The 13,438-nt window shown below is 58.8% G+C and overlaps 1 protein-coding gene across 6 annotated transcripts in view; it reads right to left on the bottom strand.

Moving 5' to 3' along the window:
- The window catches only part of ITPR1 (inositol 1,4,5-trisphosphate receptor type 1), a 222,065-nt gene that overhangs the window by 195,488 nt on the left and 13,139 nt on the right, over nt 1-13,438 (bottom strand). For all 6 annotated transcript variants that reach the window (XM_037049555.1, XM_037049550.1, XM_037049551.1 and 3 more), the window contains exon 3: nt 3,617-3,724. In XM_037049555.1, the coding sequence (XP_036905450.1) occupies nt 3,617-3,708 (92 nt within the window). In that variant the 5' untranslated portion in view covers nt 3,709-3,724. The remainder of the gene's footprint in view (nt 1-3,616; nt 3,725-13,438) is intronic.

Genomic DNA, 13,438 nt, shown 5'->3' with positions numbered 1-13,438 from the left:
CAGGAGAATATAAATTCAGGCTGCAGGAGGAGGGGGAGATTCACCCAGGAACCCCCTGCACCCTAGGCCAACGGGGCAGCAGGGGCAGGAGCGAGGGGCCTGCAGGCCCCGGGAACTACAGGGGTTTGGGACGTGGGAAGAGGAAGACGGGGCACTTCCATGCGAGGGAACTGCCGGTGCAGGGCGGACAGACCGGGGTGTAAGGTCCTGACCGACCCTCTAACTCACAGAATCCTTCCAGAAGAGCCAACTGAAGAATCTGTGCTGTGTGGGCCAAAAGCACGAGGCTGGGAGGAGCGTCAAGGACACGTCCGAGTCCCTGTGTCCAGTCCCTGCTGCCGGTACACGGGCCCAGCCCCCCTCGCAGAGACCACAGGGCTGGCTCCGGGCCAAGCGCCGCGGTGGCGTTCCGGGGTTTCCTCCGCCCATCGGCGCTGCCTCTGCCCCAGAGCAAGGTGCCGCTGGTCCTCAGCCGCTCCCTCCAAAACTCCCTCCTGCCTCCAGAAGCCCTGCCGTCTTCCAGGGCCCCATCATCTCCACAAGACCCCCAGGCCTCTCTGTCCTGGGCTCTCTCTGCCCTCCCCACCCCATCCTCTCAGCCTCCCTGGGTCGACGCCCACAGGGCAGTGAGCGCCTGTACAGTGGCCCAAAAGATGCCCAGGCAAACCCTGTTTCCCACGCAGGCCAGGGCTCAGCACCAACTAGCAGGGAACCCAAATGTCCGGAGCAGCCCAGCAGCCGTCAGTGTCCTCTGGCTCCAAGACACAGCCGCTCCTGCATCCGGGCGGTATGGTCCCTGGCCTGAGTTTCTACGCATACATCGAAAGCACATGTGACACATAAAACGCCACCCTGAGTCCCTGTGAATGTCCTTCCAGCAGGCCACCAGACCTGACATACCCTGTGAAGGGTGATGCGGCACTGGACTCGTGAGCTGTCCCACTGAGCTCTCAAACAAGGTGGGGGACAGGCACAAGGCTCCCCCCCCCCTTGCTGGGACTGGAGGGCAAGTGAATGGTCAGCGGCACTCTGCCACCTCTAGCAGCAAGACGGGATGACAGCCCCTGGCTCTCCTGGTCCCCGGGTTCCTCGGGAAGGGAGTAGCTCCCAGACTCCATGTCTGAACCAGCTCGACCCTGGGCGCTCGGCGCCCAGGCCCACCACGGCCGTGTTCTGCCTGGGACACGACCCGAGGGCTGACACTTCTAAGGAGAGCCGCAGGGAACTCGGCAGCTGTCTCCTTTGCACGTGTGCACATACTCGGTCCCGCAGCTCGGAGGGCAGTGACTGCCACCTACAGAAACAGGACCAGGCTGGAGCATGACCACCGAACTCCACAGAAGAGGTGGCCCCTCACTGTCATCCATCACAGGTGCCCCATGGAGGTAAAAAATATCAAAAGGAAAAAAAGGCCCAACTTAGTTTCCCAAGTCCATTTTTATACGGATAACCCTCCGACTTTATGGGCAGGGACCCAAGGGAAACAAATGCTCCTTGAAAGAGGCAGGTGCGCCCCAGACTCAGAAACAGGCCGCCCTCCCCGCAGCAGGAAGGAGGGCCCTCCTCATCTGTTCATTTGTCACACGTGACTAGAAGCATGCGTGAAGAACGTGTGCCGCCTTGGGATTCCGAGAGCAGAGGCTGGGGAAGAAGAGGAACGGGGAGAGGAGGCCCCTAGGTTTCAGGGTGGGCTGGGCAACGCCCTGGTCATAAGCCTGGGCGACTGGCGGGTGGCGGCACTGAAGAAATCGAGACCACAGAGGAAAGATGGGTCTGAGGGTGGACAGGCATCCAGGTCAGAGCTGTGGGCAGCGAGGGGGCGGCCAGGAGAGCCCAGCAAGGAAGGCCGGCCCCACCTGGGGCCCAGGTGGGAGCGTGGTCTCAGAGGCCGCATCTTTTGGAGGGGAAACCCTGGGCAGGTGCCTGCGCCTCTCTGTTATTCGGGGCCTCGACCCCATCGGCAGTGACAGAGACAGAGCTCACTGTCAGAGCGCTCAGGGATGGAAGGGCTGACGTGGGTGCAGAGGTGCGGGCACAGTGCGCTGAGTGCCCGCGGGACCCCCAGAGGGGCTTACTGTTGCTCACTGGTCTCGTCGCCACAACTGCTGAAACACAAGGAGGGCCTGAGATTCCACCGCGAGGCACGGAAGAAGGACTGGACCGAAAAGAAGAAAGGGACCATCAGAGAGGCCCCAGTGACAGACAGGCCAAGAGCCACAGAAAGTGCTTCATCAGACGACTCTGGGAAGTGAAACTTTTGCGCAGTGGGTTCCCTCAGAGCTGCGGCCCGATGTGAGCCCACACACAATGGCCGTGGCCACTCCGAGAGCAGGCCTGCGCGGGAGCAGCGGTGGTCTAAAGGGAGGTGCGGGGTCTGGCTGCGATAAGAACGAGGCTCCTGGGGACGCTGTTGGCCTCCCCCTCCCACTTGCCCCCGTCTAACTGAGGGCAGCTCTTGCCAGACTCAACAAGGCCGCCCAGGACCCCACTCAACCACCCTGCCCCTTCCGAAATTGGCCGCTCTGATTCATCCGCCTCTGGCTGCGTACCTTCTCCTCCCCTCTGCTAGACACGCAGGGCATGACAAATGAGGACGCTGTGGAATACGTCTGTCCTGTTCAAAGTTGAGTAAAGGTGTCTCAAAAGAAACCCTACAGGCTGGAAGGGGGTAAAGCACAAAGTACTCGAAGTGGTGAAAAGCAAGGACCTACAACCTAGGTCACTCTGTCCAGCAAAGCTATCATTTAGAACGGAAGGGCAGATGAACTGCTTCCCAGAGAAGGTCAAGTTCAAGGAGTTCATCACCACCAAGCCCTTATTATATATGAAATGTTAGAGAGACTTATCTCAGAAAAAGAAGATGATCAAAATGATGAACATTAAAATGACAAAAAACTCCCAACTATCAACTGAACCTAAAAAGACGAACTGAGCAAACAACCAGAACAGGAACCGAATCACAGACATGGAGATTATCAGCGGGAAGGGGGAGAATGAGGGAAAAGGTTCAGAGAATAAGCTGAATAATTAGCAGGTACAAAATACACAGGGGGAGGCTAAGAACAGTACAGGAAATGGAGAAGCCTGAGAACCCGTATGTGTGACCCACAGATGTGAACTAAAGGAAGGAGACTGCTGGAGGGAGGGGGGGTACCAGCCAGAGGGGGGCAGAGGGGGAAAACCTGGGACAACTGTAATAACATAATCAATAAAATATACTTTTAAAAAATGGAAGAGAGCACCAAAGGACAAAACTTGGATGTGCAGGACTGTGCGATGTGTAACTTTCTACTGCATTCGGCGGCTTGCGGTGGGGAAAGCTCCGACGGGGAGGATGGTCTGCCTCCGAGCGGCCCTGGGCCTGGCGGCAGGCGAGGCGCCCTCGGACTGAACAGCATCGTCTTCAATTTTACCCCGTACACATCCCCTTCCACAGGAAGGAGGGGAAATGGTAATAAATCCACAGCCAACATGGGATTCTGCATTCACGATTCCATCTCCCCCTGTAAAGGCCCAAGTTAAGGTGGTAGCGTTCTTTTCTTAGAAAGATCACAGTTTTTTAACCTGACATCACGAGGCCGAACAAGTTCCGCCCCACGAGAAATCGCGCTCTTACCCCAAGGTGCTAATAAATCCATTTGTCGACCCCTCCGCGTACAGAGAACAAATGTCTCCGATGTGCAGGAAACTGGACATCTTGTCAGACATGTCTGCCTCGAAAATCCTAGAGAGAGCAAAACATGCGACATCGTTAGAAAGAAAGACAGGCTCAGCGCAGGGGAAGGAGCCCCCGAGGGCTGGCGTGGCTCAGCGCAGGCTCCCGAAGCGCCCTACTTACCATCAAACTGAAACGAAAGCGTGGCAGGCAGGCCCCTGAGCCAGCCAAGCGAGCACATGGGAGGCCATATTCTCCCCCATAAATTACCAAATTTCAGGACGTTCCGAGCACAGCGACTCTGCTTTCGAACACAACCACGCGGAAATCTGATCCTGCAAGTTCAGGGCCCTCGATATTAAAACGGGGACTACAAAGACGGCAGGGGACTCGGCCACAAACTTGGCAGCAGGGAAGACACTGGCAAGCCTGACCCAGAAAACACTAACACAGGCCAGCGGCCTCGGGGAACGTCAGGCAGAAGGAGGCACCTGGTGGAGGGCTCAGGCCTGGAGGTGCCGGGGGCGAGGGGCTGAAGCCGCAAAGGAAGGCTGAGGAAAAGAAACCTCTCAACAAATACCAGGAGCACCAAAACAGGATGCGCTTCGGCCAGGGGCCGCTTCAGCGTCTCTCCTTCCCATCCTTCCCCAGAAACACCCGCGCAGGCAGGAAGGGCCTCGGCCCCTCATCCAAACCCTTCCCGACGCAGGTGCGGGTCCGCTAGGAACCCGGGCTGGGAGTGCACGTGGGGAGTTAGGGGCGGTCCTAGAGACGGCTCATCAATTCAGGACATCCCTACACAGCCCACAAATTGCTACACACACACACCCCGCCCCGATAAAAACACCGCCTCCGCTCATGGGAACAGCCCCCGCCAGGGCCGACTCATGGGAACAGCCCTCACCAGGGCCATCAGCATTTAGGAGGGGGAACCGACTGCAGAAAGCTGAGCTGAGCTGCAGACACGAGTCCCTTGCATGGGAATGCAGTGTGCTTGCTGGTGTGGACCGTAGGGGACCCCCCAGTGTCCCCGCAGGCACCTGCGGGGAACACACGGGTGCGCAGATCTCCCCCTGACCTTTCCTGCCAACCGGGTCCCGCAGAGCCCTGCCTCCCACGTGTTCCCTCCAGGTCCTTCTCTCCTGACAGCGCCTTCTGGGTCCTTGCGGGGGCCAAGCTGCCTTCCAGGAAGGACTCTGCGGCAAAGGTTCAGGAAGCTCCTCCCCCACTCAGCAGGAGCGCCAGGCTGCACACCGACCCACCGTTCAAGAACCGCAGTTTCCCACGTCTGAGAGGCGGCAAGGGGCGACTAATTCATCCCCAACGCCTCCCGGAGGGACCCAGAGCATTTCATTGCACATGCACTTCTGTGTGCAGAGCAGCAGCACTGAGCCAGCCCCTCACAACCTGGGGGAAACACACACACATACACGTGCACACACACAATGTGCACAGGGGGCCACTGCCCAGCCCTGGTCTCCAGATCCAAGTCCACCAACGATCAGGCCACTTGCTCCGAACTGGACATTTTATACCCAAAGGCAATCCAATGTCTCCGGCAGCACCCAAAGGGCTGCACAGACTGATACGAAGGTGCGGTCCTACTTCCTGTGTGCGTGCATTTAAAAGCAGGATCGGAATGGGCCAGGGAGCCCCGTGCTTCTCTGGCACCAATGGCTGGGAAGCAGTTGTGTGAATTCAGAGGCCTACAAAATCCCCATCTGCACACCCGGGCCTCATCTAGGGTGCCCGCCTCTCTCCTCCTGCGCGTACCCCTCCAGGGAGCCAGTTGCGCCCGCGGAGCCCAGGCCAGAAAACAGCAGAGGGACCCCGCTGTGGGAAGCCCCTCTCCACCTGGTTACCTGACTGGGAGGCACCAGGCCCCAAAGGCAGAGAGGTGGCCAGCATCCAGTGTCCTGAAGGACGGGGCAGGAGCGCTCGGCGTGGGTCGCAGCACCAGCTGCCTGAGTCTGTGCCACTCCCGTTCCTGATGAGAACGGCTCACACACGTCAGGCAGGACGGCACACACTGTCGGGTGGAGGGCTTCACGAGTCCTCCCACTCGCAACGCTCACAACCACAGCACGGGGCCGGCTCTGCCATCCCTCCCGGTCACTGTTGGGAAGCCCAGATGCAGAGGGGTAAGATGCCCAGGGTGTATGCACTGGCAAGCAGGAAGGTCAGGGTCACGACCTTGGCCTGCCTCTCAGCCCTTCAGCATGGCTCTGCCTCTGTGAGGAGCCCCAAACCTGGAGGAAAATGCCCCCCTTCTTCTCTGGGGGGGTGAGACTATGAAGGACTGATTTTTTCTTTTAGTATTTTTTATTTTATTAATTTGAGAGAGAGAAGCATCAATGTGCTGTTCTACTTACTGATGCATTCACTGGTCGACTCTTGTATGAGTCCTGCCCAGGGATTGTGCCTGAGACCTTGGCCTATCCAGGTGACCCTCAAACCAACGGGGCTGCCCAGCCAGGGCCACAGCTCTATTTCTTAATTGGCCTACTTAGGTATTTAATTTTTCTACCGTGGCCACACAGCACTTGGATAACTCAGAAGAAACTATAGTAAGTGTCTTCTTCCTGACCCACAAGCTTAGACAACCAAGCAAAAACCCTTTAGCCGATCTGACATCCCCCCACCCCTCCCCAAACAGACCAGTCCATCCACCACAGTTAACGATCCTCAGCTGGCAATCTGCAGGGGACATTCAAAAACACAACAAAAACTGTGCGGGGGGCCGGGGGCGGGCAGTGAAGGGACACAGATGCTCCCCCGGGGGTCTTAACCTAACTCGCCTCACAAAGGACCAAGGAGAAGGCTTCTGGGTCTGGCTTGAAACCTCTGGAGGTCTCTGCCCACCTCCTGGTAGTGAAGTGGCGGGGGAGGAAGGGAGGAGGGGGAGGAGGGAGGGAGGGGGACCTTCGGGGGTCATCAGGGCTGTCCGGGAAGAACGGGCAAAGACCAGGAAGGTGCACAGAGGCCCATAGAGGAGGTGGGATGGCGGCGGCCGGAGCAGGGCCTGGTGCCGCCTCCAGAAGCCCCCTGCAGGGCAGAGGCAGGCGGGAGAACCGGCCTCTAGATCTGAGGTGGGACCAGCTGTACCCAGAGCCCCAATGTTGCTCACACAACCGGGGGGGGGGGGGGGGCTGGGCAGAAACCACCTAAAAGAAAAGCAGGGCCCAGGCCAACCTGCCCCGGAGCCACATGACCCTGGGCCACAAACAGGACACCAGGCCTCTTTGCTAACAAGGAGCTGGTGGCGGCCTGCTGGCCCCCGGGCCCCACCCCCTCTCTTGCACAGCTGTGGCATGAGCCCCCCCCGCCCCCCCCGGCCCCCCAACCTGTCCGCTTCCACTTCCTCACCTGCAACATGAGGACAGAGCTCCCTTCACGGCGCTGCTGTGCCAAACAGACGGAGCAGCGCAGAGAAAGGAGCTGGGACGGGGCTGGCGGGCCCACTGCTCAGTGCTGGTCATTTCTGCATCTTTAAGGACACGAAGTGGAATTCCAGAAGGTCCTAGGGCCTCAGAATTTAAACTCCGCACAGCAAAGGCTCTCCCGTGTAAAACGGGCTGAGCACCACAGCGAACGGGCGACCCCATGGGACCTGCTGTGGTGCGTTTGCTTCGGGGAGCGTAATCNTGTCTTCTTCCTGACCCACAAGCTTAGACAACCAAGCAAAAACCCTTTAGCCGATCTGACATCCCCCCACCCCTCCCCAAACAGACCAGTCCATCCACCACAGTTAACGATCCTCAGCTGGCAATCTGCAGGGGACATTCAAAAACACAACAAAAACTGTGCGGGGGGCCGGGGGCGGGCAGTGAAGGGACACAGATGCTCCCCCGGGGGTCTTAACCTAACTTGCCTCACAAAGGACCAAGGAGAAGGCTTCTGGGTCTGGCTTGAAACCTCTGGAGGTCTCTGCCCACCTCCTGGTAGTGAAGTGGCGGGGGAGGAAGGGAGGAGGGGGAGGAGGGAGGGAGGGGGACCTTCGGGGGTCATCAGGGCTGTCCGGGAAGGACGGGCAAAGACCAGGGAGGTGCACAGAGGCCCGTAGAGGAGGTGGGATAGCAGCAGCCGGAGCAGGGCCTGGTGCGGCCTCCAGAAGCCCCCTGCAGGGCAGAGGCAGGCAGGAGAACCGGCCTCTAGATCTGAGGTGGGATCAGCTGTACCCAGAGCCCCGATGTTGCTCACACAACCGGGGGGTGGGGGGGGGCAGAAACCACCTAAAAGAAAAGCAGGGCCCAGGCCAACCTGCCCCGGAGCCACATGACCCTGGGCCACAAACAGGACACCAGGCCTCTTTGCTAACACGGAGCTGGTGGCGGCCTGCTGGCCCCCGGGCCCCACCCCCTCTCTTGCACAGCTGTGGCATGAGCCCCCCTGCCCCCTGGCCCCCCAACCTGTCCGCTTCCACTTCCTCACCTGCAACATGAGGACAAAGCTCCCTTCACAGCGCTGCTGTGCCAAACAGACGGAGCAGCGCAGAGAAAGGAGCTGGGACGGGGCTGGCGGGCCCACTGCTCAGTGCTGGTCATTTCTGCGTCTTTAAGGACACGAAGTGGAATTCCAGAAGGTCCTAGGGCCTCAGAATTTAAACTCCGCACAGCAAAGGCTCTCCCGTGTAAAACGGGCTGAGCACCACAGCGAACGGGCGACCCCATGGGACCTGCTGTGGTGCGTTTGCTTCGGGGAGTGTAATCACCCCCCGGCCTCACCTGTGGAGAAAAGCCCGCTCCAAAGCAGGGCACTCGGGCCTTTCCCTACACACAGATGCACCCAGAGCTGGAGCCGGGCACTGCGGGCACCACATCCCTCGCCCACTGAGGGGACCCCCCACATCTCCTACAGCTGGTCTCAGCTTGGGGGTGAGCCCCGGGCACTGGGGTCTGCTCCAGGTTCAGAGAGCTGGGTGAGGAGACACTGTGGTCTCCTCAGACTCCCCCGCCCCCCAGAATTTCTGCTTCTCTGATGCTCAAACGCCTCTGAGCACCGCAAGGTTCTCTGATGTCTCCGTACAACTTGGCTGGTTTGCAAACCATCACCACCCTCGCTGTTCCTGACCTGGCCCGCCCCGGGGAGCGCTCATTCCACCCCCACCCCACCCACAGAGCACCAGGGCTACAGGCCAGGTCTGTAAAGTCCCTACGCCTCGCTTGCTGCACCGTGAAATGGGGGTGACACAAGGCGCCCCCTCGGCAGGTGGGCAGGTTCCGCAGGATCACGCTGATGAAACACACAGCCAACCACGGGCCGGAGTGAGAGTGCAACCCACGGAAGCCATTTCCAGTCCCACCGCCACTCGCTCTGCGGAGCTGAGGTGCCCCTTACAACAGGATTCTCTAGGTGGCTTGACGGGACAGACAGGTGAACAGACCGACAGGGCAGAGGCTGCGGCAGCCTGGCTGAGCATCATGCCACCCGCTGGCTCGGTGGCAAGTTTCTGTCCCCGCTCCCCAAGTGACCTGCTTCTATTCTTAAGGAAGGCAGAGATAAAAACACAAACTCCAAGATCTCCTCCGAAAACAGAACCAGAGGCGGCAGCTCTGGGGTCTCAGATTCTGCGATACTGTGCCTTGCTACGCCCTCCCGCTCACCTCCTCCTCTCCACTGGCTCCAGAGCCTTCTATGTGATTGAGATTCCCGAATCTGCATCTCGTGGCCAACAGCTGGTGGGATGCGGACCCTGGATGTCCTCAGCATGGGACACCTCAGCATCTTCCCGCACCAGAAAGAACTCCCCTTGCCCACCCAGCCTGCCCCTGCTCCTCCACGCCGGCTCCCTGAACCCCCGCAGCGCAAGGCCCAGAGCCCAGAGCACCTCCAGGACTCACTCTCCTCACCCCCGCCCCGGGGCCATTGCCTGCTGCCTCTGCCCTTCCCGATTTAAGGCTGGCCTGCCATGGAATCTGTTTTGCATACCATTGTATTCCCATCACCGACGCCTCGTCCATAGCAGGTGCCCGGTAAAGATTCACAAAAGACGTGAATGAGGAAGTCTGATCAGTAAAATTCCATGTTCAGTTACACTTGACTCCTCGGATTCTTTTTAACTGCTCTGCCTCCAGCCGGATCTCCGCCAGCGCCCTCACTTGGCTGGGCCGCAGCAAGCCTCCCCAGCCGCTAGGCTGCCTCTGTCCCTCCCCCGGCCTGTTCCCACAGGCAGCCTGCAAGGCCTCCTGGGAGCCAGAGCACGCCCCTCCTCTTTCGAGCTCCCCAATTCTTTCCAGGGCTCTGCCCCTGGATCCTTCTCTCTCCCACCCTCCACATCCCAGCCTCAACACCCTTCTCCAGACGCCCACCACTAACACGCTGGGCTGGCTGCCTGACCCTGCTCCCCTCCCCCACCACCACTGGGGGTAACTCCAGACACCCCTGGAGTCCCCGTGTGATGTCACAGCCTCCGGGGGGCCCGCCCAGACTCCTCAAGATCTGGCAGCCATGCCCCGGGCACTTCTCTCCACAGTGCCCCCACCACCCCATCCTGAAGCTGCTCAGTTACCCGCCCGCACCCCTAGACTGTGAGCCCCTGAGAGCAGGCGGCATAGCTCTTCTGGGACCTCGGGTCCAGACAAGCAGCCTCATCAGGGTTCAGCATGACCACAGGGCACCTCCTCTGTCGCCTGAAAGAACCTGAACCTGACAAAGAGGTGAAGCCCAGCTCACACTGTTGGGTGAAAGGCAGAGGANAACTCCAGACACCCCTGGAGTCCCCGTGTGATGTCACAGCCTCCGGGGGGCCCGCCCAGACTCCCCAAGATCTGGCAGCCGTGCCCCAGGCACTTCTCTCCACAGTGCCCCCACCACCCCATCCTGAAGCTGCTCAGTTACCCGCCCGCACCCCTAGACTGTGAGCCCCTGAGAGCAGGCGGCATAGCTCTTCTGGGGCCTCGGGTCCAGACAAGCAGCCTCATCAGGGTTCAGCATGACCACAGGGCACCTCCTCTGTCGCCTGAAAGAACCTGAACCTGACAAGGAGGTGAAGCCCAGCTCACACTGTTGGGTGAAAGGCAGAGGAGAGACCTGTTGGCCCTTTTCAACAGATTTCTACAAGAAATTGCGGACCCCAAGACAATTGCCAATTTCTATCCCTGGGAAGAAGTCCCCCCCACCCCCCCGCCCCTCCTGTGTGTCCAAGTAGGCTAGAAAGAGACGGGAGGCTTGGGTTCACATGCCAGGTTCACCAGCTGCGAATCCGGAAGCAAACTGCCTAACCTCTCTGACCTTCATTCGGCCTCCTCATCCCTTCAAAATGTAGGGCAAGGGGTTACGGGGGGCAACCCTCCCTACCTGCTGGGGCACTGTGGGGGTGAGCCACGCAATCTGCCCAAGGTGCTCACCAGCAGTGTGTCTGGCCCTTACGGAGTGCTCATTTTTGTACTTTCAAGTGAAAGTGAAATTTCACTTTTCTTCCTTTGGAGTAAGTGTGCTTTCACTTCTGCTCGTAACTGGTGATTCTTCTGATGCACGCGTCCCATCTCCTCAGCGCTGCGGGGACTCACGCACGCGCACAAGGCCCCAGGAACCCTTGATCCTCGTCCGGCTCACGAGGCAGCTGGTACTGCCCGTCGGCCCCGGTTCACAAGTCCCTACAGCCAGGCCTGGCTCCGCTCCCCCTTCTCCTACCAAGCCAGGCCCCTGCTGGGGGCGGGAACCTCTTCAAAGGAGCGGTAATTCAATATTTAGAACCTCTTCCACTTTGGTGCTAAGACAGGCGAAGCACAGCCTCCCTCGCTGAAAAAAGAAATGTGTTCACTTCATTTTAAGCAGCTCGAGATAAGCCTTGGAATATTTTTTTCTGTTCTGAAAGCTTCATGGCAGAGAACTCACTTGTAATTTTTTCCATCTCTGTCTCCTGCACACACTTAACTAATTGCATTATATTCATTTTTCAAAAAAGAGAAAAATCTCAACTTCCGCCTACACACAATTCGGAATTTAAAAGTTAGCAGCTCCTGAAACGAGACTAAATTAGAACACCTTCATTAACCGCCAAGTCACCTGAGGCGCCGCTCACGCCTCGGGGCGGGTGGGCAGGCAGGGCTCCAGAAGTCCGACTTGCCACCGGTGCGGTCGATGGCCGGAACCACCGACACGCAGATGTGACGGACACATGGCAAGCCGGCCTCCGTTTAGTTCAGATGAAGGCACCCGGCCCTGGGGCGCTACAGAGTCTGACTTTCAGTAATGGGGGTGTGGGGGGGCATGAACACAGCCAAGCACCGGGGCTGGGAACTAAGCACGCAGCCACGCCGGTCCCCCCACCAAGCGCCCCCCCCACCAAGCGCTGCTCCTGGGCTGGCATCCAATTACCTTAACTTTGACCGTTCCACATACATCACCCGAGACACAGGCAAAATACGCCCAGAGGCCTGGATCAGCAACCATTCACCTTTCTTACACTGTTAAGGAGGCTAGCGGGGCCTCATCTGCTTTCGACAGCTTCAGGGCCGCCCAATTCTATTACAGGACACCCCCTGAGACCGAGAGCTACAAGGAGAACCGAGTCAGGGCTGCAGAGTGAAAGCCAGAAAGGAACCCGTACTTGGAAGCTGCTCTTGTCAGGCATGGAGAGGAACCCACACGTTCTAGGTTGCCGTGGTCCTCCCCGCGAGGGACTTCTGGCCTGCTGGGTGGAATCCTGCTGGTCCTTAAAGGACAAATGTGCCCTGGCTGGTGTGGCTCGGTCGGAGCGCCGTCCCACAAACCGAAAAGTTGCGGGTTGATTCCCAGTCACAAGGAACCCACGTTGTGGGTTCGATCCTGGTTGGAGCACGTATAAGGCAACCAAACGATGTTCTCTCCCCCTTCCCCCGCCCTCTCTCTTTTCCTTCCTTCCTGTCTCTCTAGAAACAATGAAAAAATGCCCTCAGGGGAGGATAAAAAATTAAAAAGGAAAAAAAGATGAACCCAAGACAAGCACCACGGCTCCCAAGTTCTCAGTGTTCCCTTGCAGTTCAGGAGGAGCTTTTGCTGGGAGGCAATTTTCTTTTGCAAGAGCAGCTTAGATGAACCCCCGTGCAGGTACTTCTGCACAAAGGTCTGACACGACTCCCAGACCAGGAGACACTCGGCTGCATTCTGCCACATCGGCCTCTGGCTTGCCCCCCTCTCTCAGAGGTCCCAGCCACCCCCCATGCTTTCGAATTACCTATAGGCCCCTGGCTCTCAACGGGGCCCTCTGTAGAGGGTCTACAAAGTCAAAACCATTTTCGCAGCGACGCCCAGGCATCTTTGCCCCTCCACTAGGTCTCCCGGGTGCCCAGTGGGGTCGCAGGACAAGTGACGCCCCAAGAGACTGAAGCGCAAGCAGGTCTGTGACGCGGCCCCGGCCACGTCCTGTGGAGCCCGCTCTCCAGCACTGTGCGAAGCGTAGGGCAATGCCATTCTTGTCACCACCTTTTTGGTTTTGTTTTGGGAAACGGTTATTAAACATTGAAAAACATGTTACTCTGTCAATGTGTGACTGGTTTATTCTACTGTTCCTGTCTTCTGCTTAGTTTCTCAGTGCCACTTTCTGATACGGTAAGTGCCGGTTGTTTTAACTCACATGGAGAGGAGCTCTTTGGGGCCCTCAGCACCTGGCAGGCACCCACTGGGCCCCTCTAAACGGGGGGTGCAGCCGAGAGTTTCCTGGAGGCGCCGGCTCTGCGCTCAGGACGGACACGGGGCAAACGGGAGATGCTGGACAGAACGGGACTCGAACGCCGACCACACCGCTGAACAGCCAAGGCCTTCGGGGGGACCCCGATTTGAAACCTGAACCCTCCTTTCCAG

Source organism: Sturnira hondurensis, unplaced genomic scaffold, assembly GCF_014824575.4.
Source record: "Sturnira hondurensis isolate 20B ecotype Veracruz unplaced genomic scaffold, ASM1482457v3 Scaffold0006496, whole genome shotgun sequence".
Classification (NCBI taxonomy): Eukaryota; Metazoa; Chordata; class Mammalia; order Chiroptera; family Phyllostomidae; genus Sturnira; species Sturnira hondurensis.
The sequence above is the reverse complement of the archived record's forward strand: the minus strand, read 5'-3'. Positions and strand labels throughout refer to the sequence as shown.